Source organism: Antedon bifida, chromosome 10 (genome assembly GCF_963402885.1).
Source record: "Antedon bifida chromosome 10, ecAntBifi1.1, whole genome shotgun sequence".
NCBI classification, from domain to species: domain Eukaryota; kingdom Metazoa; phylum Echinodermata; class Crinoidea; order Comatulida; family Antedonidae; genus Antedon; species Antedon bifida.
In genome coordinates, this window is record NC_136235.1 from 18,873,054 (window position 1) to 18,896,585 (window position 23,532).

General features: G+C 31.8%; 3 protein-coding genes and 1 non-coding gene across 5 annotated transcripts in view; 1 reads left to right on the plus strand and 3 right to left on the minus strand.

Moving 5' to 3' along the window:
- Positions 1-4,163: 4,163 nt before the first annotated feature.
- Positions 4,164-10,449, minus strand: LOC144853523 (zinc metalloproteinase nas-15-like). The gene is made up of 8 exons (XM_078711217.1): positions 10,342-10,449; positions 10,046-10,076; positions 9,632-9,723; positions 8,891-8,969; positions 8,109-8,226; positions 5,603-5,781; positions 4,490-4,702; positions 4,164-4,270 (listed from the first exon to the last, which is right to left on the minus strand). The coding sequence occupies exons 1-8, from the start codon at positions 10,390-10,392 to the stop codon at positions 4,164-4,166; spliced, it is 870 nt and encodes a 289-aa protein (XP_078567343.1). The 5' UTR covers positions 10,393-10,449.
- LOC144854300 (uncharacterized) overlaps positions 8,178-23,532 on the plus strand; it is a 30,557-nt gene continuing 15,202 nt past the window's right edge. The window contains exons 1-2 of one of the 2 annotated variants that reach the window (XM_078712240.1): positions 8,178-8,287; positions 15,777-15,849. Coding sequence is in view for 1 of the 2 variants with exons in the window: in XM_078712239.1 (XP_078568365.1) it covers positions 23,347-23,422 (76 nt within the window). In the remaining variant the exon portion in view is untranslated. Of the gene's footprint in view, positions 8,288-15,776; positions 15,850-23,216; positions 23,423-23,532 lie in introns of those variants that run through there. The other variant, XM_078712239.1, reaches the window with a different exon arrangement.
- Trnad-auc (transfer RNA aspartic acid (anticodon AUC)) lies at positions 16,286-16,357 on the minus strand. Its single transcript has one exon. It is a non-coding gene; the product is annotated as a tRNA-Asp (tRNA).
- LOC144853524 (zinc metalloproteinase nas-15-like) lies at positions 16,942-21,159 on the minus strand. Its single transcript, XM_078711218.1, has 7 exons — positions 21,139-21,159; positions 20,837-20,867; positions 20,471-20,562; positions 19,939-20,023; positions 18,454-18,571; positions 17,887-18,065; positions 16,942-17,316 (listed from the first exon to the last, which is right to left on the minus strand). The coding sequence occupies exons 1-7, from the start codon at positions 21,157-21,159 to the stop codon at positions 17,087-17,089; spliced, it is 756 nt and encodes a 251-aa protein (XP_078567344.1). The 3' UTR covers positions 16,942-17,086.

Here is a 23,532-nt window from a genome sequence, read left to right on the forward strand (position 1 = left end):
ATTCATAATGTTAACATTATTTTTCTATACACAGAAGCTAAACTATAACTTATAACAGAGGGGGATTCGCATGGGTTTTAACTAAGCTTAAGCCGATTTTCCACTAGGCGAATTTGTTCGCGGGAATCGAAAGCGTCAGCTTATACGCATGCGTATTCATGTTTCCATCTCACAAATCCCTCTCTACACATGCGTATAAGCTGATGCTTTCGATTCGCGCGAACAAATTCGCCTAGTGGAAAATCGGCTTTATGTCAGGCGTGTACTTATGGGACATTTAACCAATTAAACTATATGTAATCACTCCTACGTACTTAGTTCAAAATATTACACTACCTGTATAATTAATTTTCTTTTATAAACTGATCTATATAATTCAAACTGTAAAGAATGTTCAGTTGGTTAAGACATCTGCAATCACACAGAGGCGCCGTTCAATTCTGTTTATATGATTTTCAAACAAAACGGCGCCGTCTTCTGTGAGACAGATAAAATATGAACTAGCTTTATTGACTATGTGTAATAAATACAAATAACATAAAGTATGGTGATAATTGTTGTTTTTGTTACTAATGCGAAGTAATAACTAAAAGCCGTGTTAATGTATTAACGTACGGCAGTAAGTGTAAGTGAGTTTAGTGGTTATGTAATCGTCATTGTTGGTATGCTTACCTGGAATGATTTGCATAAAATGTCATGTGATGCTGGCGTACATCTGGAATCTTACTAGCTATAGTGCGGTGGGTCAGGTAAGACGATGTCAGCGTGTATAGGCTAGAGGTGGTAGTATCTTGGTGGCTAGATTTATAAGTAATAGTATCAGTGGCATGACTACAAGCATTCTATGTTCTTTCATATGTTTTAACTCAAGGATTTGCCAGTGTGTCTTGAAATGAATGTCCAATAATTGACCTTTGATCAACAAGACAAACAAAACGTGAGTTTCCCATTTCAGTTTTCAAATGTAGGCCTTTTACTTATTGTAATGTAATAATTACATTCGTACTTGGGCTAGATATAACCCATACCGATCAGTGACAAGTGGATGGAGAGGTACGACAGGCTGTGATGTTAAATTATAATTCTCAGCTCAAATGATGATTCATGCCATATCCTTTAGTTTTAGCGGGCGTTTGTCCGCATACATCATCATAATACATTATCACCATAATCATCATCATAAATTTTCATCATACGTTTTCATCATACGTTTTCATCATATGTCATCATCATACGTCATCATACATTTTCATCATACGTCATTATACGTTTTCATCAAACGTCATCATACATTTTCATCATACGTCATTATACGTTTTCATCATACGTCATCATACATTTTTATCATACATCAATTATCATACATTTTCATCATACATCATAATCGTACATCATCATTATTATCATCATCGTCATCATCATCATTATCACCAATGTCTTTGTCACTAGGATGTGCGGAACCAGTCATCCGTTCCCCTCTAAATCTGATTTTCGGGTATTCATACACAAATTAATGAAACATTTTTCATTTAGTATTAATTGTTGCTTTCGTAATTTATTCATATTATTGTTATTCTAAAGTAGCATTGGTTTTTATATCTTAAACTGATACTGTTTCTGTTTCAGATTTAATACAATACATAATAATATAAATGACAAAAAATGTGTGTGGAGATTGCATTAAGCCAATTTGGCTATAGGTCTGAACCTCCAAATGAAACAAATATATACATATAAAAATAGTAATGAATGAAATAAGCAAGAAAAAATACAATGTATGCACTTGCATAAGAAGTTCTTAGATCATTGTACAATTACTTTCTTTTGTTTTTTATTCTAAGCAGTTTTCCTTTTTGACCTCTTGGTTGGAACTAATTTTTTGGAGGCTTGTTCTGAAATAAAGAAAATAGAAAACGTATGCCTAAGCTTTTATTTTTATAATATTATATACCTACATAATTAGACTTTGAAATAAATTTACATTTCTTTGTCAGATTATTTGAGGAGATAAAAAGATGTGTATCTTTCATATTATGGCAAAAACGCTTCGATTATTCAGTTTTAAAATAATTTGTTGTTTGTTTCTTGTGTTATAATTGTCAAAAATATCGAACAAACGGATGAAGGGCTAGTGTTGCCCGAAAGCTCTGCTAAGTTTTTTGGATGTTTTACTTTATCGTTTTGATTTAGCTTTTCCCTTTTTTTTGTATGTCCATTGAGATCCAGTCACTGATACCCACAGCATTGTCATTTTTATTTCAGTAATTTGCCTTTGGATTTATATATAATAATAATAATAATATCCTGGATTTTATATAGCGCCTAATGTTGTGAAACCTCTAAGCGCTGTACATAAATTAATAAAAAAGGGAAATCCAACCATGCCAAAAAAAAACCCAAACCGCAGTAAGGGGATACGCCTTAGTCGCTAACCAGGGATCGGTCTAATTGAACCCCGGTCAGCACCAGTTGTGTCTCGGATTATATTTCTAAATAGCAGTTTACGAAAGTCTTACAGAGGAACTAAACTTGGTCCCCACTCGGACGCAATAGAACCGCGACGCAAGTAATTTAGAGCTTGGTTTCCACCAGAGACGCAAGGACGTACCGCAACGTAAGTGAATTGACCAATCACAAGCGATGGATTATTCAAACTGTCGCTTGTCATTGGTTAACACGCTTGCGTTGCGTTTACGTCTTTGCGTTTACGTCCAAGCATAACCGATAGATCCGCTTGTCATTGGTCAACTCGCTTGAGTTGTGCTTGCGTCATTGCGTTAGCTGGTAGTGGGAACCAAGCTTAAGATAAACCATGAAGTTTCATTAAACTACTTTGTCCGTCAACAGTTTTTATTCCAGCTTTTCACTCTTAGCTCTACTATTTTCTTTGTGGTCTACAACATAGTCGCTTCAAATTTACAAGTGGGACAGTAGCCCCAAAAAAAATAGGATTGACCAGGCTGAAATTGACAAACTTGTAACTGTAAATGTATTACATTTTAGGCTGCGTAAGTTAATATAGGTAAAATGCTTAAACGTACAGCAGAAGTTCCAGCTACTCTGGCGGTAACGTGTCATATAACTGTAGCGGTCTCTATAATATCTAGTTAATGTTAACTTACAGCATTTTATATTTTGTATGAATACAATTTTATAAACTTACAGCAAAATGAACAGCTCTTCGGACAGTTAGATGACATGTAACTGTAGTATTTGCTGCTGGATGAACAGTATCCTTGTCCAGCCCAGTAGCCACAGTTAGTATTGTTGTCATAACAACCTGCCGTATTCATTTTAATCAGTGTTAGAGGTTTATCTCATAGCAGATTTTATTATCGAAATTCAATCAATGTCTTCTTTATTTTTTTTAATGTCTTCTTTATTTTTTTTAATGTAGTGAGTAACTCATTTCCTTCTTTAAAGATGTATTGTCCCTTTGACTAATTCCCAAAAAATTAAAATAAAAGTGGGTAATTTTGAAGTATCGTAATAGTTATTAACTTTCACTAAAAATTAGTCGAAAGAAAATCATTTAACTGAAATACAGGGTTTTTTTTGTTCAAAAAATAACTTTGACTTCCAGTCAAAGTTTTCGATCAAAACATATCTCATAATGCAAAGCGCTTGTTTTGCTTCTCTGTATGCAGAATCATAAAACTTCCTCGCGATATGTGTGAAAACACCTTCTCAACCGTGACTAGATGTAAACAATCCTAATTAGCATCATGCATAATCATTTTAATTTCGCTCGTGACGATTTTCCAGACGAAATGTAATCAAATTAATTTACCTGTTAAGGTAAACTTGTTGTTTTTGGCTCGAATTTTCGACTTAAAGTGAATAGCTTTAATATTACTTTGATATGGCCAATTAAGAATATTTTGACCTTCTATTTTGTGTTTCAAGGGACAATAGATCTTTAATTTTTGAATAGCCGATATTAATGATAATATTATCAATTATTTTATCATTATTAAATGAATAGTAAATATATATCATTTTAAAAAACAGTATTAATACCATTAATAGCAACATTATGCCTATAGGTAATTATTTGATTGACTGATTATATAATATTTTGTTATCACATTTATTTTGTAAATTTGATTATAAGGTATGGATAAATGTGAGACAGAACAATAAAATAAGAGTAAATGTTTAAATCACTTTGCAAAATACTTACTGCCACCTCCTCCTTCTCCTCCCCCTCCTCCTCCTCCCCCTCCTCCTCCTCCCCCTCCTCCTCCTCCCCCTCCTCCTCCGTTACCGTCTACAAAGTTAATAAAATAAAAAATAAGTACACACATATAAATAGTTCGATGAAATTCAATCTAAAAGTAGTGGTTGAAAGATATTTGATTCAATATATATCATTAATAAAATAACATTCAGTGAGTTAAATCAATGTCCGCTAAAGACATCTACTATTTAAAATTTTAAATAGATAAAGATCCATTTTAAGGTATGTAATATTTCATTAGAAACCTACCACACTCGTAGTATTTGTTAATCTTCTCAATGTCTATTTCGCTGAAATCGGCTCGGTTTCCGATGGTTACTCCGCTTTGCAATGGTATAATTGTTTCATCACCATTCTTCGAGAAGGCCTTTGCTTTATAATGCATAATAGAATTGTAATCATATGATAGCCCAAGGTCGTCAATAAAAGATAATGGGTAGCTGTTGAAGTTGTCTTCCTTACCTGCGATACATTTATAACAAATATTTTAGACTCAGACTCACATGAAATTTATCGGAAAGTAGTGACATCCCCTTTTATACAACACCTAAATAAATTCCTGTCATTTGATTGGACGATTGTGGGTCACATGGCGTGCAATATTACGCACTATTGAAAGGTCGTTCAATATTACTTTTTTTCTTTATTTTTTTTTAAGTACGAAAAAAACATTTTACTGTGCTTCTGAACGTAATACAACAGCGCCGCCTATTTTTTTTAAACAATAACAAACATTGAACTCTCGTTTAGCGACGAAATTTTTGGAAAGATATACATATTAATTTAGGCCAACACTCTCACAAAAAATTGGGTCTGAAAAAAATTTATTTACCTGAGAAAAATGTAATTTAAAGCAAAAAATGGTCAAATTGTCTGGAAGACAATGAGTTTTTGGGTAATTTAACTGTTTATTTTGTCTTTTTATAGGTGAAATAATTTTTTTTCCCCGTTTTTTTCTTATGGAAGTGATCAACTTCATTAAAACTGCAAAATGGCCTATTCAAAGTCCGATTTTAAAAATCTTTATTTTTCATGATTTTGGGGGACAATACATCTTTAAATTAGCTTTAGATCGTTTGTATGATTTTGAATAATTAATGGCAACAACTTTAAAATGTTAATGTGAATAAAATATAAGCCAACCTTTTATTCAATCTTTAGATGTTATATAATAATGAATGCTTTATATTTCGTGTAATTGTACAAAATAATGGCATTCGGTAAATGATGAAAGGTTATATTTCAACTTGGCTTCGCCTCGTTGTAATATAACCTTTCATCATTCACCGAATGCCATTGTATATTATTACATGAACATTACATGGACTCATTCTTCCCATTGCGTGGTATTTTTTAACTCACCATCTTGAATATTTTGCCACTGGATTGAGACGTAACTATCACGATCAGTTCTGCTTTGTTCGTGCCAGAAGCCAATAGCGTGCATCATCTCATGCATTATGATACCAACTGTTTGGTAGCAACCGCTAGCCAACGATAGTTCTTGTACGCCATCTTGTACACCAACAGATGAAGAACAACTGAAGAAAAACGAGTTGAAAATTATTTTTATACTTACAATATAAATAAATACAAAGCAGTCTTTATCCACTCAGTAACGAAATATTGTTTTAAATGTTGTATAGGCCTATCAATAATATACCACTAAACACAATAAAACATTTACGATTTAATACTTTTTTTAAAACTGTCCCTCTTATAGTCGATTGAAATAGTGGTAAAAGTCCATGTAACGATACACCACTACGACGTTAAATATTTGTTATAACTATTAATTAATACAAACGTTGAGAAGCAACTGTCAGTAATAAAGTTTGTATTTGTATATTATGTGTTTATATATCCAGCAGTAGAGCCTACCCACAGTCACAGTAATAAATGTTCTTTGTATATGTGTTTATCTAACAGTAACCACATTCACAGTAAGAACATTTCGATTCAAATGGCGACCAAAAAGGGTTAATACGTACAGTATTTACAATAATAAGTATTGCAATACTATATCTCAGTTTTAAGTTTATTCTCCAAAGGCCCATAAATTTACCTACTTGTGTTAAACCAAGGGCTCATAAATTTACCTACAAACTGGGAGTCTGAGAGATTGGAATGTTTCATTCATCGCAAATCAATACATTTGTATAAACGTATATTAGCCTATATCTATCAAGAGGAGATAGGAAAATGCGAAGCATCCTTGTATTATTGTGTGCAGGTATTTTTCAAGAGGACATCCATTAAACAGTGTATACCACGATCGGAAAACACCCCTATTTGGGGCAAACCGTTGAGCCTAAATTTGTTTTAATTGTCAATAACTAATTATCTAACTCAATTTAATTAGTAAACAGGGTTACATCAGGTGGTTAAAATCAGTACCGAGATTCTAATCAGCTTTATATACCATCGAGTAAACATTCTGGAAATAACGCGCGATTTACCGAATTTTGCCCTTACGTAAATTTATATATACTAGATGGTACGCTCGCTTTGTTCGCGTACCATCTAGTATAGGTCGTGTCCACAGATGGTTCTCGAATACACACAATAATTTCAGCGTAAAAAATCTACGTACCGCAGGACTATAGTACATTGTCGTTTACAGAAACGAATAAATAGACACGATGATTTATGTAAAATTAGCACCCTGGGAATTAGGCCTTGTCTTAAAAATGAGTCCAATTTTTTTAATTTGAACTCATTTAAACAAACTCAATTTGTATTTTGTATATAACATTAGAGTTGAGGGATGGGGAAGAGGATGGGAAGAACAATTTTTAAATATATTCTCTATCCACTCAGTAACGAAATATTGCTTTAAATGTTTTATAGGCCTATCAATAATATACCACTAAACACAGTAAAACATTTACGATTTATAATACTTTTTTAAAACTGTTATAGTCGATTGAAATAGTAAAGTACATGTAACGATACACCACTACGACGTTTATATTTTTTATAATTATTAATTAATACAAAAACGTTGAGAAGCAACTGTCAGTAATCTACCCGCAGTCACAGTAATAAATGTTCTTTGTATATTTTGTTTATATATCTAACTGTAACCACATTCACAGTAAGACAATTTCGATTCAAATGGCGACCAAAAATGGTTAATACGTACAGTATTTACAATATTGTCAAAGTATTGCAATACTATATCTCAGTTGTAAGTTTATTCTCCAAGGGCTCATAAATTTACCTACAAACTGGGAGTCTGAGAGATTGGAATGTTCCATTTATCGCAAATCAAAACATTTGTATAAACGTATATTAAATCTATCAAAATAGTATTTTTTAAAGAAAATCGGCCTGTCTTCAACCTTATGATACTGTACTCAAGCTGTTCAACCGGGTTTCAGCTATTAAAAACAATTATCGTAGGAGGAAATAGGAAAATGCGAAGCATCTTCGTATTATTGTGTGCAGGTATTTTTCAAGAGGACATCCTTTAGACAGTGTATACCACGATCGGAAAACACCCTATTTGGGGCAAATCGTTGAGCCTAAACTCGTTTTAATAACTAATTATCTAACTCAATTTAATTAGTAAACAGGGTTACATCTGGTGGTTTAAATCAGTACCGAGATTCTGACCAACTTTATATACCATCGAGTATACATTCTAGAAATAACGCGCGATTTACCGAATTTTGCCCTTACGTAAATTTATATATAGATATAATGATAAGATATGATAATAATATGTAATTAAATGCCCACAATCTATTTATTCAATATATTCTATTTATTATATTTCAGTTATAGAAGAGTAATGATAGGATGGTCCATTTATGACGACCATTAAGTACTGAATGCATCGAGTTATGTTGTTTCATTTACTTACCGGCCTTTATCAAGAATCTTGACATACTTGCTTTCAGAGGTCCTTGCAACCCATCTAATGCAGGTCTCAGCGTTGTATCTGTCTATCGCCTTTTGAATTTGGGATTTAGCGTACGCATCTTGAAGATATTGTCAAACAATAACGTAAATGGAAACAGTTTGCAAGAATGAAACGGACAGGTAAGTGAGCCACGAATACGTTTTACTAGACGAATGTGATAATTGTAGTTAAGTACTATGGGGTAGTTTTTGCGTCAGGGAGTTGAGTAATTTAGATGTTTTCCGGCCCTACTTTGATGTCATTTTGTACTTTATACTAAGTAATGTGATGAGTAGAGCAATAATTAAAAGAAGAGCTAGAGAAAGCAGATTTTCGCAAAGAAGAATACAACATAATGATATTTGTCTTAAAAACATCATAGAACAAACAATGAAATGAAAACTGAAAATAATGGTATATTCAAAGATTTTTTTTTGTCTTGTGTGAGTTCTTCTTCTATATTCAAAGATTGTATATATCTTTATTGTTCATGTTTTAGATGGACAGTATATCTTTAAGCAAAAGTACAGTTAATTAAATCAGACGAAGAAAGTAAAATTGTCACTTTTCCCTAATCAAACTTTAAAAAAATAAAAGGCATTTTCTAAACTGCGGTGCTCATAATAACAAATAGTTACGGCTGGATGAAGCTATAAAATAATAATTATGCAAATTGATTCCTGGGATTAATATAATTATTGATTGATATTGATTGATATAATTAAATGTCAGGTACTACTTACCAAATTGGTAATTTATAACGTACGGAACTACACCATGGGGCCATCTTTTACTTCTATCTTTGAGAGCATTTTTTCCACTCTGTGAAATGTTAAAATAGCGGTAACGATATAATCGTGTATTACTAGATGCTTTCCACTGTGATCACCAAAAATCCCAAACAAAGCCATACTTTAATGCTGACGACATATCAAAACATAACTGTTTGGAATAGTTTATCGGTGATCCAAATTCAAATTGAAAACTGTTATCATTTCAGATTCAGATTCAGATTCGATTTGTTAAGTCATTCATACATAGTATAATGATAATTGTTTTCTTGGCAGAAAAACACAAGCAAAACAATACATACATAATATTTACATTCGTGATCAACTTGGAACTAACAAAAACAACAACAAATGATCAGCAATAAAAATACAACAGACCTAATGACCTATCTTTGAAAGTCACTGTTGTATAGTCTAATAGCGCTAGGTAAGAATGAAAATTTATGTCTATTTGTTTTTACTGAAATTGTTGCAAATTCAAATTGAAAACTGTTATCATTTCGGCCAGCTTTATCGGGGTGAATGACATTATTAACATAATATAGTAAAACTAATTTTAATGACATTAAGCTCTCTGAATATTATTCAATGTTTGTTTATTTGTTGAGGCATAATACTTAAACGCATTATGATTTGTTTCAACGTATTTTATTTTATATTATTTTCCTTTAAAAAAATGATAATCTGACTTACCATAGTCAGCACAATATCGCCCTCAAAGAGAGTAACCTCATCCTGATTGACTTGCTTGTTGTTTTCGATAATCGTTGAAAACAGTCCTTTAACTAAAACGTTTGTTAGTCGATCAATAATCAGAATTATTCGTTTTATATATAAAATTGTAAACACAAAGAGTGTATGTGTGTATGAGAAAATGTGTATACGTATGGCACAATATTATATACGTGTGTTTAAGATATAAATCATGACATGATTTAATATTATTATAAAATAGAGGATATGTTTAAAATCTATAGATTTGTATAGAAACATAACTGGTAAAGTAAAAAATCGATGAACCCACTAAAAAAAGTTTTGCGAGCAAACATTTGATGTTCCAGGCCTTGTTGAAACAGTAACACTAAAATAGATGATAAATTTACTTACGTCGTTTAACAAGTTTGGGCTTTGGTGGTACCTGTATCACGAGGAAAAACAGGATAAATAGCATTTATCTTTACACATTTTCAGAGTAAAGAAAATATTAAATAAAGTGTTAATCAGTAAACGTCTCATAAATAGTTCAGAGCAGAATGGTGAAGATCGTTAGGAACCTTTGAATTATATTTTTTTTAAACACAGTAAGAAGAACTTAGGTGCCTACCACCATAGAGATCTTACATCTCATGATACCAAACTTTGCATCCCATGTTCTAAAAAACTAACTTTTAGTATGTACTTACCGGACTTGACGCCACAGCCATCAGCAAGCATGCAAAAAGTACGTACTGCATTGTTTTGGTCACGAGTGGTGTTTGTTAAGCTAAAGCAACACATCTGATAGATTTGCAATTGTCCACCACCAATTTATACTTACTGTTACCTATCAGTGATCGGTGCGCAATCAAAAATTACACTCAATCACTCAGCCAATCAAAACAACGCGTGAAATGACAATGCCATGGACCTATACATTAAACACAAATATTTATTTTAGTTGCGAACATTGACGAAAATTCTTCGCTAATGTTTTTTTTTTGTGTCAAATACGTAGATACGCGGTTTCAGGGTGAGGCTTATTAGATTGCAGAACTGATTGTTTAGAATTGTTTGTTTCGGAAATAAATTTAATCAGTTTGTACGTAAAAAACCAAACCCATTTTCAGAACTAGCTATATTTAATAACAGCACACAACACTATCCTTTGTTTTTCTTGTTAACCAAAGGTCATTTATTCAACAATCATTTCAATATTATTTTGCCAACATAAAAAAAAATATGTTTGCAATATTCACAATACGTTAGTACAATCATTCTATAAAAAAAACAATATTATCCTTGATTGTTGACAAACATTTCTTTTCAAAATTTCAAACGAAACAAGACTGTATCCGATTGTCTTCAGACCAAACCTGTTCCTAGGACTACATCAACCGGCAGAAATCATGCTATCGACAATAAGCAGTGTGTATTAGACTTTTCAGACCAAATATATTCTTAGAACTACGCCTGAAATCATACTATCGACAACATAAAAACGGTATTACAATTTTCCAACTAAAACCATTTTCGTAAACTGTAGCAAATGGCGTAATAATAGCTATATAATCTGTAAATGTGTGTGTAGGCATCTCGAAGCATCAGACCAAAGCAATATTACCCAGTAAACATGGATTCTGAATGAATCTAATTATGTCGATGCTCCAAATCCTTAAACTATGTACAAATAAATAATTGTAAGTGTGTGTATGTTGTTATTATGAGAAACGCTTATTAAATGTACATGTCCACGTGTATATAATAGCAGTCAGTTTCTCCAAGTAGTGATGTTACATAATTCATAATGTTTCTGCCCGTGTTCATTTTTCTAAACATTGACTTACTTCAGTGACATGTTCATATGAACACTTAAATTCGCCATCCCTTTTAATTGAAAACAAAATGTATATGCAACACTATGAAATACATGCATAGTTTTATTACAGGTAAGTAAAACGAAAATTTGAAACAAACAAATAAAGTAATATAATAATTAGCAATAATTTGAATAAAAGGTACACATGAAAAAGAGAGACTATTTTAATGAGTGTAAGCCTAATAACCATATTAACAAAAATCGCCGCTTGCGTTTAATTGTATTTCATTATTAAATAATAGTTAGACACATTCTGTTTGGTTATTTTTTTTTTTGAGATGTAGTTGTTTTATCTCTATCTTTTTAAATGTGTTTATATAATTCTCATCCCGACACAGTTTGAATAAATAACAAATGAAACAATGTTTATGAAGCTTGGTTCTCGGACACTCAAGCGATTTGTCCAATCACAAGCGATAATGCGAATGATTCATCGATTGTGATTGGTAAACTATGTTGCGCTTACGTTCTTGCGTTGCGTCTCTGTGGAAACCAAGTATTGAAGAACTACAGCGTAATAAAACAACTTTAATTGTCTATTTACCCGCTATATTTACTTGTTTCATTAGGAAGTTATTTAGATCTCCACCTTCAACCACTTCATAAGGAAATACGTAAAGTTTGAAAAGTTCAAAGAATTGCTGTAACACGTAAATATTGTCTGTTTACTGTACTTGTACAAGGAAGATGAAATAATAATTTTAGACAGACATTAAATATTAAATTCATATGAATATATACCTTTATGAATAGTTTAATTAACAGAAAAATCTTTGCATAATTTATTTCTTCGAATCTTAAGTGTTTCTAAAACAACAGAGGTTAAATCATCTGAATAAGAAATGTAAGCATTGCCTAGGATGTATTTACAAACTCTTTTCTGGCTATTTTAAAATTATTGCTCTTTAAACCTGAATTCAAAAGCTCTGTTAACTTTTCTGGCTGTTTTACTTTATCGTTTTGATTTAGCTTTTCGCTTTTTTTTTGTATCTCCATTGAGATCCAGCCACTGATACCCACATCATTGTCATTTTTCAGTAATTTGCCTTTGGATTTATATTATATATTTTTAGTTATTAATCAAAAGGCAAATTACTGAAAAAATGACAATGCTGTGGGTATCAGTGGCTGGATCTCAATGGAGATACAAAAAGAAAAGCTAAATCAAAACGATAAAGTAAAACAGCCAGAAAAATTAGCAAAGCTTTCGGGCAACACTAGCCCTTCATCAGTGCAAGTCATATTAATATTTTTAGTTATTTTGATTTTCTCCAGTCAGTAAAGTGTGAATAACATGAACTTTTTATTTTCTATGTTTAAATATAAACGTTAGTGACTTTTTTCTGTCAATACTTTACTCTGTGATTAGGCCTATTATTTGGCATCGTTGAGATTGTAGGAAACATAACATATATTCTTTTTTTGTAAAATTATTTATAATTTAAAATAAGGAAAAAAAACATAAACAAATCAATGCTTAGTAATAACAAAAAAAAATGTCATTACATTATTTTTTAAATAGATACGTTATTTTAATTACTGTAGGCCTAATAACCATATTATAACATCGCCGCTTATATTTGAATGTGTTTCATCCTTGTTCGTTTTGTTGTTTTTTAATTTATTTATTTATCGTTATCTTTCTGAAACGTGTTAATATACTATGTATTTATTACCCATCGACTATGTTTGACTGCCAAAAAAATTAATAAAAATGAAACAATACCTATATAGAGTTTAGTATGTTAAGTTCATCATATTATTATGAACTATAAACATAAACACACACACCTCGTTTTGTCTCTTAACTGCTATAAATATTTACCTTAAACCAATTTATAAGGAAACAAAAACATTGAAAAATTGAAAGAATTGCTGTAACCACTAAAACACGTGATAACGTTGGTTCAATATCCTTTACGAGGAAGAAAATGTTATGATACTTTGATTTTAAAATTAAAAATATATTTTATCATATAAAAAAAGGAAAATAAATTTAAAAACATAGGCCTGAACAAAAAAAAAACATTAAAACAATTATTAGTGTGGTGTGATATTTTTCCCCAAATTGTATCCTCTTTATTGTTTATAAATGGACACTTAAAGTGCACATTAATTGCGAAATATAAAAACTTTTGTGTAATAACTACTTCAAAATGATGCAATATTAATAAAGAATCGTTTCTTTTGATTTAAGTAAAGTTAATAATTTCTATATGTGTTTGTATGGAAAATTTAAATCAGTGATTTTATTATTTTTTTGTATTTCAAAAAAAGAAACATCAATCATTTGTAGGTATTTTTTTGTTTGTTTTGTTTTCCACTCTTCCTCTTTATTGTCGAGCGCATAGAGACATCGTTTATCTGCGCCATATACATCTATCTATCTATCTATCTATTATTATTATTATTTTTAATTGGTGACGTTTAATAACAATTATCATCAATACGTCAAATGAAATAATTTTATAGAAACACTGATTTTCTAAACCATTGAGGTAGAATCATTTCTAAACTTTCTTAGGCCTATTAAAAGTGAGTAATTACACGTTTTTAGTCGCGTGCAACGCGGCTCTACAGCTCACTATGTCAGTCGGTTGGTCGGTCGGTCGGTAAACACTAACTTGAGCACGCGACTGCAGCCATCTATATGGCCTTATTATATTATTTAATTATAATTATGATTATCTGCTTAATTGCGATGTTATCAAAAACAAAACATCTTTATAAAATATGAACTTTAACTATGAGCTTTATTATGTGTAATCTAGATATAAATTATGGTTAATTCTGACATAGGCGAGCACAATGGAAAAACTTCGCTATAAATCTCCGCCTTATAAATACCTACCTTATCTATTTTAGATGTACCGCGAAACGTAGATTTGATAACATTAGTTTTGAGTACTACGCTATTGTTCCATTTTTGTCGTTTACAATGACAAAATTTAGCGTTACCTATCGAAATTTCACGCACTCGCGCTGTTGTTCAACTGGCTTCCGGGTCCGTCACTTCCAGCAAAATGGCCATTGGTGGCGACATTCAATATTAAATACAAATATTTTAGTGGTTCAACGTATCGTGAGCTAATGCAATTAATTTGTTTTAGATATTCAACTAATCAATTATATTGATTAAAGGCATTTACTTTACGTGAACTACAATTTGTTTTAGTAATTTAACTATTATTGAAGGCCTTTACTTTTACGTGAACTACAATGTGATTTTAGTGATTTAACTGAATCGAGAACTACAATTTATTTGTTTTAGATATTCAACTAATCAATTATAAAGGCCTTTACTTTACGTGAAATACAATTTTTTTTAGTAATTGAACTAATTATTTATGCTATTTATTAATCATTTTATCAAATTTAGGCGCGATTCAATGTTACTATAGGAGGCTAATTGAACTAATTATTATAATTATAAATGGTGTCTACTACGACCGATATATAAATAGGTTACGAAAGTTGTTATTTGATCTTTTTGTTCCAAAATTAACAAGATGCATCACAAAAAAAACATGCATTTCTCATCAGTCATATGCATCGGTGTCACCCGATAGATATAACCCATACCGATCAGTGACAAGTGGATGGAGAGGTACGACAGGCTGTGATGTTAAATTATAATTCTCAGCTTAAATGATGAATCATGCCTTATTCTAAGTTTTAACTTCATAATACATTATCACAATCATCAGCATCATCCTAAATTTCCATCATACGTCATCATACATTTTCATCATACGTCATTATACATTTTCATCATACGTCATTATACGTTTTCATCATACGTCATCATACATTTTCATCATACGTCATTATTCGTTTTCATCATACGTCATCATACATTTTCATCATACGTCATTATAAGTTTTCATCATACGTCATCATACATTTTCATCATACGTCATTATACGTTTTCATCCTACGTTATCATACATTTTCATCATACATCAATAATCATACATTTTCATCATACATCATAATCGTACATCATCATCATTATCATCATCATCATTATAGTGTCTTTTTGTCACTAGAATGTGCGGAACCAGTCATCCGTTTCCCTCTGAATCTGATTTTCGGGTATTCATACACAAATTAATGAAACATTTTTTATTTAGTATTAATTGTTGATTTCGTATTTATTTATTCATATTATTATTATTTTAAAGTAAAATTGGTTTTTGTATCTTAAACTGACACTGTAGATCATTGTGCAATTACTTTCTTTTTGTTTTTATTCTTAAACAGTTTTCTTCTTTGTCCTCTTGGAACTCATTTTTGGAGACTTGTTCTGAAGTAAAGAAGGTAAAAAATGGAAAACGTAAGCTTTATTTTTTTTTTATTCACAATTAGAAACAAATATTATATACCTACATAATTAGACTTTGAAATAAATTTCTTTGTCAGATCATTTGAGGGGATAAAAACATGTGTATCTTTCATATGGAAAAAAATGCTTAGATTATTCAGTTTTAAAATAATTTTGTTTCTTGTTTCTTGTGTTATATAATTGTCAAAAATTGGAACAAACGTAAGTTTGGAACGTTGTCGTATATATATATATATATATACCCACAGCATTGTCATTTTTTCAGTAATTTGCCTTTGGATTTATATATATATATATATATATATATATATATATATAACACAAGAGGCAAAGAACATTAATTCTAAACCGCCCGGTGATATACTGAAATTTAATTAATTAATTTGAAACGATAAAGATGAGGAAATCTGTGAGAATGAGAAAAAGTCGCCCCAACCGAGACTCGAACTCGGACCGCCTGCTTGATATGCAGATGTCCTAACCATTAGACCACTGGGGCTTTCATGGTATTGTTCGAACTCGATTGGATAACGACTCTTTAACATTTTCGGCGTGGTACGGCGGAACAGCACTAATGCTCAGTTGTACGCACGCGCAACAGAGATCAAATTGATACGCCCCTCATCTTTCAGTATATATATATATATATATACAGATATGGCTCAATCAAACAAAATAATTAAAAACAACTTTAAAGGTATACGAAAGCGTGTGTAAAAAAATATGCTTAAAAGTACAGCAGAAGTTCCAGCTAATCTGGTAACTTGTCATGTAGCGTTCTCTATAATATCTAGTTAATGTTAACTTACAGCAGTACAGTACATTTTATATTTTGTATAATACAATTTTAAAATGACTTACAGCAAAATGAACAGCTCTTCGGACAGGTTTCTGTCATGAAAGTGTAGAAAATACTGTTGGATGAACAGTATCCTAGTCCAGCCCAGTAGCCACAGTAAGTATTGTAGTCAAAACAACCTGCCGTATTCAGTTTAATCAATGTTAGAGGTTTATCTCATAGCAGATTTTATTATCGAAATTCAATCAATGTCTTTTTTTTTTAATGTAGGGAGTAACTCATTACATTCTTTAATTTTTGAATAGCCGATTTTAATGATATTATCAATTATTTTATCATTATTCATAATAAATACTATAATATCATAAAAAAAACACATTATTAATACCATTAATAGCAACATTATAACGATCAATAGTTTATGTGATATTACATTAGAAACCTACCACACTCATAGTATTTGTTAATCTTCTGAATGTCTTTACTGCTAAAGTCGACTCCGTTTCCGATGGTTACTCCACTTTGCTTTGATATAATTGTTGCATAACCATTCTTCGAGAAGGCGTCCGCATCATAATGCATAATAGAATTGTAATCATATGATAGCCAAAGGTCGTCAATATAAGATGATGGGTAGCGTTTGAAGTTCTGTTCCTTACCTGCGATACAGATAACAAATATTTTAGACACACACGAAAGTTACTGAAAAGTGAGTGATATCCATTGGGACGTGATGACGTTTCTATTGATTTTAAACGCCTTGGCCAGTATACTTGTTTTGTTATCAATTGCCCTCTACCATATCAAACGTAACTCATCTAAAATAGTAATCTTATGTTGGTATGTTGTAAATGTTTTTATCATAATTTTCATCACGTATAACTATTATTTCTTTTGTAGGCTTATTATGTACATACAATAATTATTATTACTCTTATTATTACTAAGAGATGTATTATTACACGAATTTTATATTGAGACTCGCTTGAAGGTCCTTATTCCATATTTCTATATAATTAAATACATTACATTATTCTAAAAAAAAGATATACAATTATCGAAAGATAATAAAATGAAATTTATACGACCAATGAACTCATTCTTCCCATTGTGTGGTATTTTAGTTGCGTGCTCTACAGCTCACTATGTCTGTCGGTTGGTCGGTCGGTAAACACTAACTCAAATTTGAGCACGCGACTACAGCCATGTATATGGCCTTGTTAACTCACCATCTTGAATATTTTGCCACTGGATTGAGACGTAACTGTCACGATCAGTTCTGCTTTGTTCGTGCTTGAAGCCAATAGCGTGCATCATCTCATGCATTATGATACCAACTGATCCGTAGCAACCGTTACCCAACGATAGTTCTTGTGCCCCACCTACTACACCAACATATGAATAACAACTGAAGAAAAACGATTTGACATTATTTTTATACTTACAGTATAATGTTAACTCTTTTGATTGGTTATAATAGCAAGTCCTTCAGTTTGGATTTAATAGGATACTGTATACATTTGTTGCATTATTTCCTATTTTAATCATCAACTTTGTACAAGCTATAGGCCTAACTTGCATTTTATTTATCTTGTGATTGTTTTAATACTGTTTCAATTATATAAATAATGATAAAATATGATAATAATATATATGTAATTAAATTGACACTGTAAATCCAGGGACTGATAGTTTATTGAACTTTCAAACGCCGTATGCATGAAAATTACAAAAAGCTAGAGCCATGAGTGGAGCAGTAGCAATCTTAAATGGAAGAAGAAATATAATTTACTTACCCGTTTTTCTTAACAATCTTGACATAATTGCTTTCAGAGGTTCTGGCAACCCATTTAATGCAGGTCTCAGCGCTGTATCTGTCTATCGCCTTTTGAATTTTGGATTTAGCGTACGCATCTTGAAGATAATTATCAAATTAGATATAGCGTAAATGGAAACAGTTTGCAAGAATGAAACGTCAGGGAGTTGAGTAATTTAGATGTTTGCCCTACTTTGATTTAATGTACTTTATACTAAGTAATGTGGTGAGTAGAGCAATAATTAGAAGAATAGAGAAGTTGATAAGCAGCTCAGGTGTGAACAAGTAGGTGTTTACAAAAGAAGAAGTGCACAGTGCAACAGATCTTCGTCTTAAAAACATCGAACAGGTAATGGAATGGAAACGGCAAAATGGTCTATTCAAAGATATCTTTTACCTCCGCCAAGGATGTATATGTAATCGGTCGCGTGTGTTTGTTACTTGGCCAAATTGAAAATTGGTATAAGTATGTTGATTGGTGCGGTTTGTGTGTTTGTTTGTTTGTCATCACTCTAGCGCTCACAATTTTGATTCGAATGACTCCGACACTGCCTAATTTTGGTTAAAATCCGTACCACAGTCCCAATTCTGGACCACTTTTTAGAATTATTGTCAGTGTTAAAAAGATAGGACAGAATGTTCACAAGCCGGTGAGCAGTCTTAAAGTAACAAGTAAACTTAAATTGCATTTTCTCGAGAACTACTTGTCCAAAAAACTTTATTTTTGTACAAGAGGCAAGAATTATATTTTGTGATTTGTAATTTTAAAACATAATTAGATTTAATGTACAAGTTTGTTTATGCGAGTAGTTTAAAAACCCTATTTCTTTTCAAATTCACTCGTTTGTTTTTCGCGTTTCCGTTCTATTGTTATTCGGCTGAAGCTATTGTTAGTTGAAAGGCGGGTTACATAACCTTTACACCAAACTCGCACAGACATGCTTGTAGTAAAATTAGCCTAAATCACACACAGCATTAAGAAACACCCCACTTTCCGATGACTAAATCTGATATAGAAGAATGTTACAGTATGCGGAGGTATGCACTCTCGGAGTGGCTTTCTAGTTGTTCATGTTTTAGAGGGACAATATCTTTAAACGAAAGTACAGTTAATTAAATCAAACGAGGAAAGAGTAAAATTGTAACGATAACTTAAAATTGTAACGATACTTAAATGAAAATATATCATATCCATCAACAACAAAAATCAAATTACACAAAACATCGAAGAACAGACAAAACAGAAGTCAGGGGAAGATACGGCTGTGCAGGGATACTTATGCCTACCACTTGTGAAAGAGACCAAAGTTTACAATAAAATTTTTTGATCGTTCCGTAATTTCACTTTTTTCCTAACTTTACAATAATATAAGGCATTGTCCAAATTGTAGTAGTAGTTCGGCTGGATGAACCAATACAAATAGATTTCTTGGATTAATATTATGTAATACCAGGTACTACTTACTGTTGTTTAGTTGTTTAGTTATGACGTATGGAACCACACCGTTGGGCCATCTTTTACTTCTATCTTTAAGAGCATTTTCTACACTCTGTGAAATGTTCGAGGAGTGGAAACATTATAATTGTGTATTTACTATACATTATTGTGTATTTACTGTACAAGAGAGATGCTCTCCATTGTCGAGCACCCGAAATCTTTCACAAAGCCGTACTTTAATGCTGACCACATGTCAAAATTTGGACTAGTTTATCGGAGATCCATATTATTGAAAATAGTTTTAGTTAAAAGGCGCGCCATGGCTTTATCGGAATGAATGACTTTAATAATAGTATAGTACTACTAGATAAAATTAAGCTCTATAAATAGTTAATCTATTATTTGTTTAAATGTTTTGCATAATACTGTACTTAAAGGCATTATAATAAAGGCATTTTAATATATAAAACGCACATGTTGAGAGCCCCAGGAGCCCGCTATAATTATATTATGATCTAGTTACATTATTTAACTTTTAAAAAAAAATAATTTGACTTACCATAGTCTGCACAATATCGCCTTCAAAGAGAGTGACCTCATCTTCATTGACTTGTTTGTTGTTTTCGATAATCGTTGAAAACAATCCTTCGTCTAAAAAGGTCATTAATTAGAATTATTCGTTTTAGTTATATAAAATTGTGCAAGCAATGAGTACCGTATAGGCGTACATGTATGTCATGATTTAATAGTATTACATAATTATATATAGAAAAACGAAGATATGTTTAAAACCAATAGAATGTTATAAAAATATAACTAGTGAAATAAAAAAGTGACGAATCCACTAAAAAAAAAGTTTTTGCGAGCAAATATTGAATGTTCTGGGCCTTATTGAAATGATAAAATAGATGATTAAATGACTCACCTTGTTTAACACTTTGGGGATTTGGTGGTACCTGTATCACGAATAAAAAAAACCGTATGCAATTGTTAGGCAGTAAACTACAGGTAAATAGTTCAGAGAAATAGGTTTTCGTTAATTTTTATTCGTTTATTCAATACATACTGCGCGTTTAATGCACTTCATAACATTTTGAATTATATTTCAAATACCACAGTAAGTAGAATTTAGGTCCATACCACAATATAGATCTTATATCTTATGATACTGTACTTGGCATCCCATTCTCTAAAAATAAATGCGAAGTTTGTTTAGTATGTACTTACCGGACTTGACGCCACGGCCATCAGCAAGCATGCAAAAAGTACGTACTGCATTGTTTTGGTCACAAGTGGTGTTTGTTAAGCTAAAGCAACACATCTGATAGATTTGCAATTGCCCACCACCAATTTATACTTACTGTTATCTATCTAATACGATACATGTAACATATGCGTTGAAGATTATCTCCAAAGCATTATAAATCAGGAAAACAAATATTTAGTTTTGTGAAGAAAAAAATGAGATCGACTAGCTTTGAATGAAGCAATTGTTAGGGAATAGGCACTATTTAATTTCAATTGGTAGGTTATTCCATATTTTAGCGTCTGCAACTTTGAACGACGAGTTCATCTTACTAATGGTATAGTAGGGTATTGTTATAATTTAAGCGTTCTCCACCACGTGTTAAGTGAGTATGAATGTATGTTTATTTGATTATGCTTAATTGCAATTATGTTATCAAGAATGTAGTAAAACATCCGTGTTTGCTTAATAGGCGTTCCATAGAGAAAAGCAGACAAACAACACGAACCGATTACAATATGTTGATTTTACAATTAAATAAGTTGCACGTAGACCTTTATTTATACCATCAACTATTACGTCCAGCTTGAATTGATTATTAACCCAAATCATTAAGAAGTAAACGTCATGTTTTCATATACAAAATAGACAGGGCGTAACATATAATACACTAGAAGACATTTAACAATGTAAAAACGCTTTAATTTTGATCAGATAAATTGCAATATCTGTGGGGAAAATTGGTGTCTAGCAACCTGGAGCCCCATGGGGATTCATCCCACGCCGAGGAATAAGACATAAAGTGCGCACAGGCTTTCTGATATAAATGTGAGTGAGTCATGGTATATTCATAATGTTTACCATTTAACCATCTATACACATCAGCTGAACTGTAACTAGCTCTGAAAGGGCATGTGAGTTGCATTGGTAGGCGGGACATTTTAACCAATTAAACTTTATGTAGTCACTCCTACGTACTTAATTCAAAATATTACACTACCTGCTTAATTAATTTTTTTTTTTTTATAAACTGATCTCTATAATTCAAAATACGGCAGTAAGTGTAAGTGAGTTTAGTGATTATGTAATCGTCGTTGATGGTATGCTTACCTGAAATGATTTGCATAAAATGTCATGTGATGCTGGCGTATTGGAATCTTACTAACTAGTGCGGTGGATCAGGTAAGGCGATGCCAGCGTATATAGGCTAGAGGTGATAGTGTATTGATGGTTACTGTTTTATGTCGTATGTGTTGTCTCAACTCAAAGAAGTTGTCAGTCGCCGCAGTTATATCCGTATCTTGAAATGAATGTTCAATTTATCTTTAAACCGTTGTGAGTTTCATTCATTCATTCAAAATTTTATTTCGGAATCTCTGGTTCATAGAAACTAAAATTACGTATAAATTAATTTTAAAAAAACAACAAAAAACTGTACTATTTACTACTACTCAACTCAGGATGGCATTCCACCTGGAGAGCATCTTTGACTTATAAGACGTTGTCTATAATCGTTGAGACTAAACAATTTTTACTTGAATTGAGTCTACACATCAGGCCATATATCGATTTTCTTAAACATTTATAAAAAGAAGGAATTCTACATTGCGTAAACATCATGAGGCTGGCACTGCAATGTCGATGCCTTTCCCATTCCAGTTTTAAAATGTAGGCCTAGAATTACTGTAAAGCATTTTACTTATTGTAGTGTAATAACTACCTACATTCGTACTTGGGCTAAATATAACCCATACCGATCAGTGACAAGTGGATAGAGAGGTAGGCCTACGATAGGCTCTGATGTTAAATTATAATTCTCAGCTCAAATGATGAATCATGCCTTATCCTAAGTTTTAGCGGGCGTTTTCAGCAGCATCAAAACCAACCCTGTAATCGGCAACATAGCGTTGTTGGATCGTAAAAGTACACGTTCGTTTTTACATTTACTACCTCAGTCCAACTCGTTCAAAGCTTTGCTTAAATGCTTAAAACGCGTTTGACTTGACTCTACTAAAATGACCAGGGTTTTGAACGTGACGCGAGCTGAGGAAATCCAAATTAAGTAAATTTCCTCCGACTATCAGAAGCGTACTCAGTGTGTAAATGCTCAGACGAAAGAAGTGAAGTTTAAAACCAAATTCGAGGTTTAAGCTTCCAGCCAGGAGGCGTAGGATATATATGTTTGGAAAATGCGGCTATTTCTAGTGTATGCTTTGATTATTATATCACTGGGACAATGTACAGCATTGGATAGAATAGACAGAGGTAATTGTATTGCTTTTATGTTATAGATTTTGAAAAAATGGTATTAAAATTGTTATTTAAATTCATTAATTGTATCTTTTATTTAATAAGCTAGCCTCTAATGACTTTCT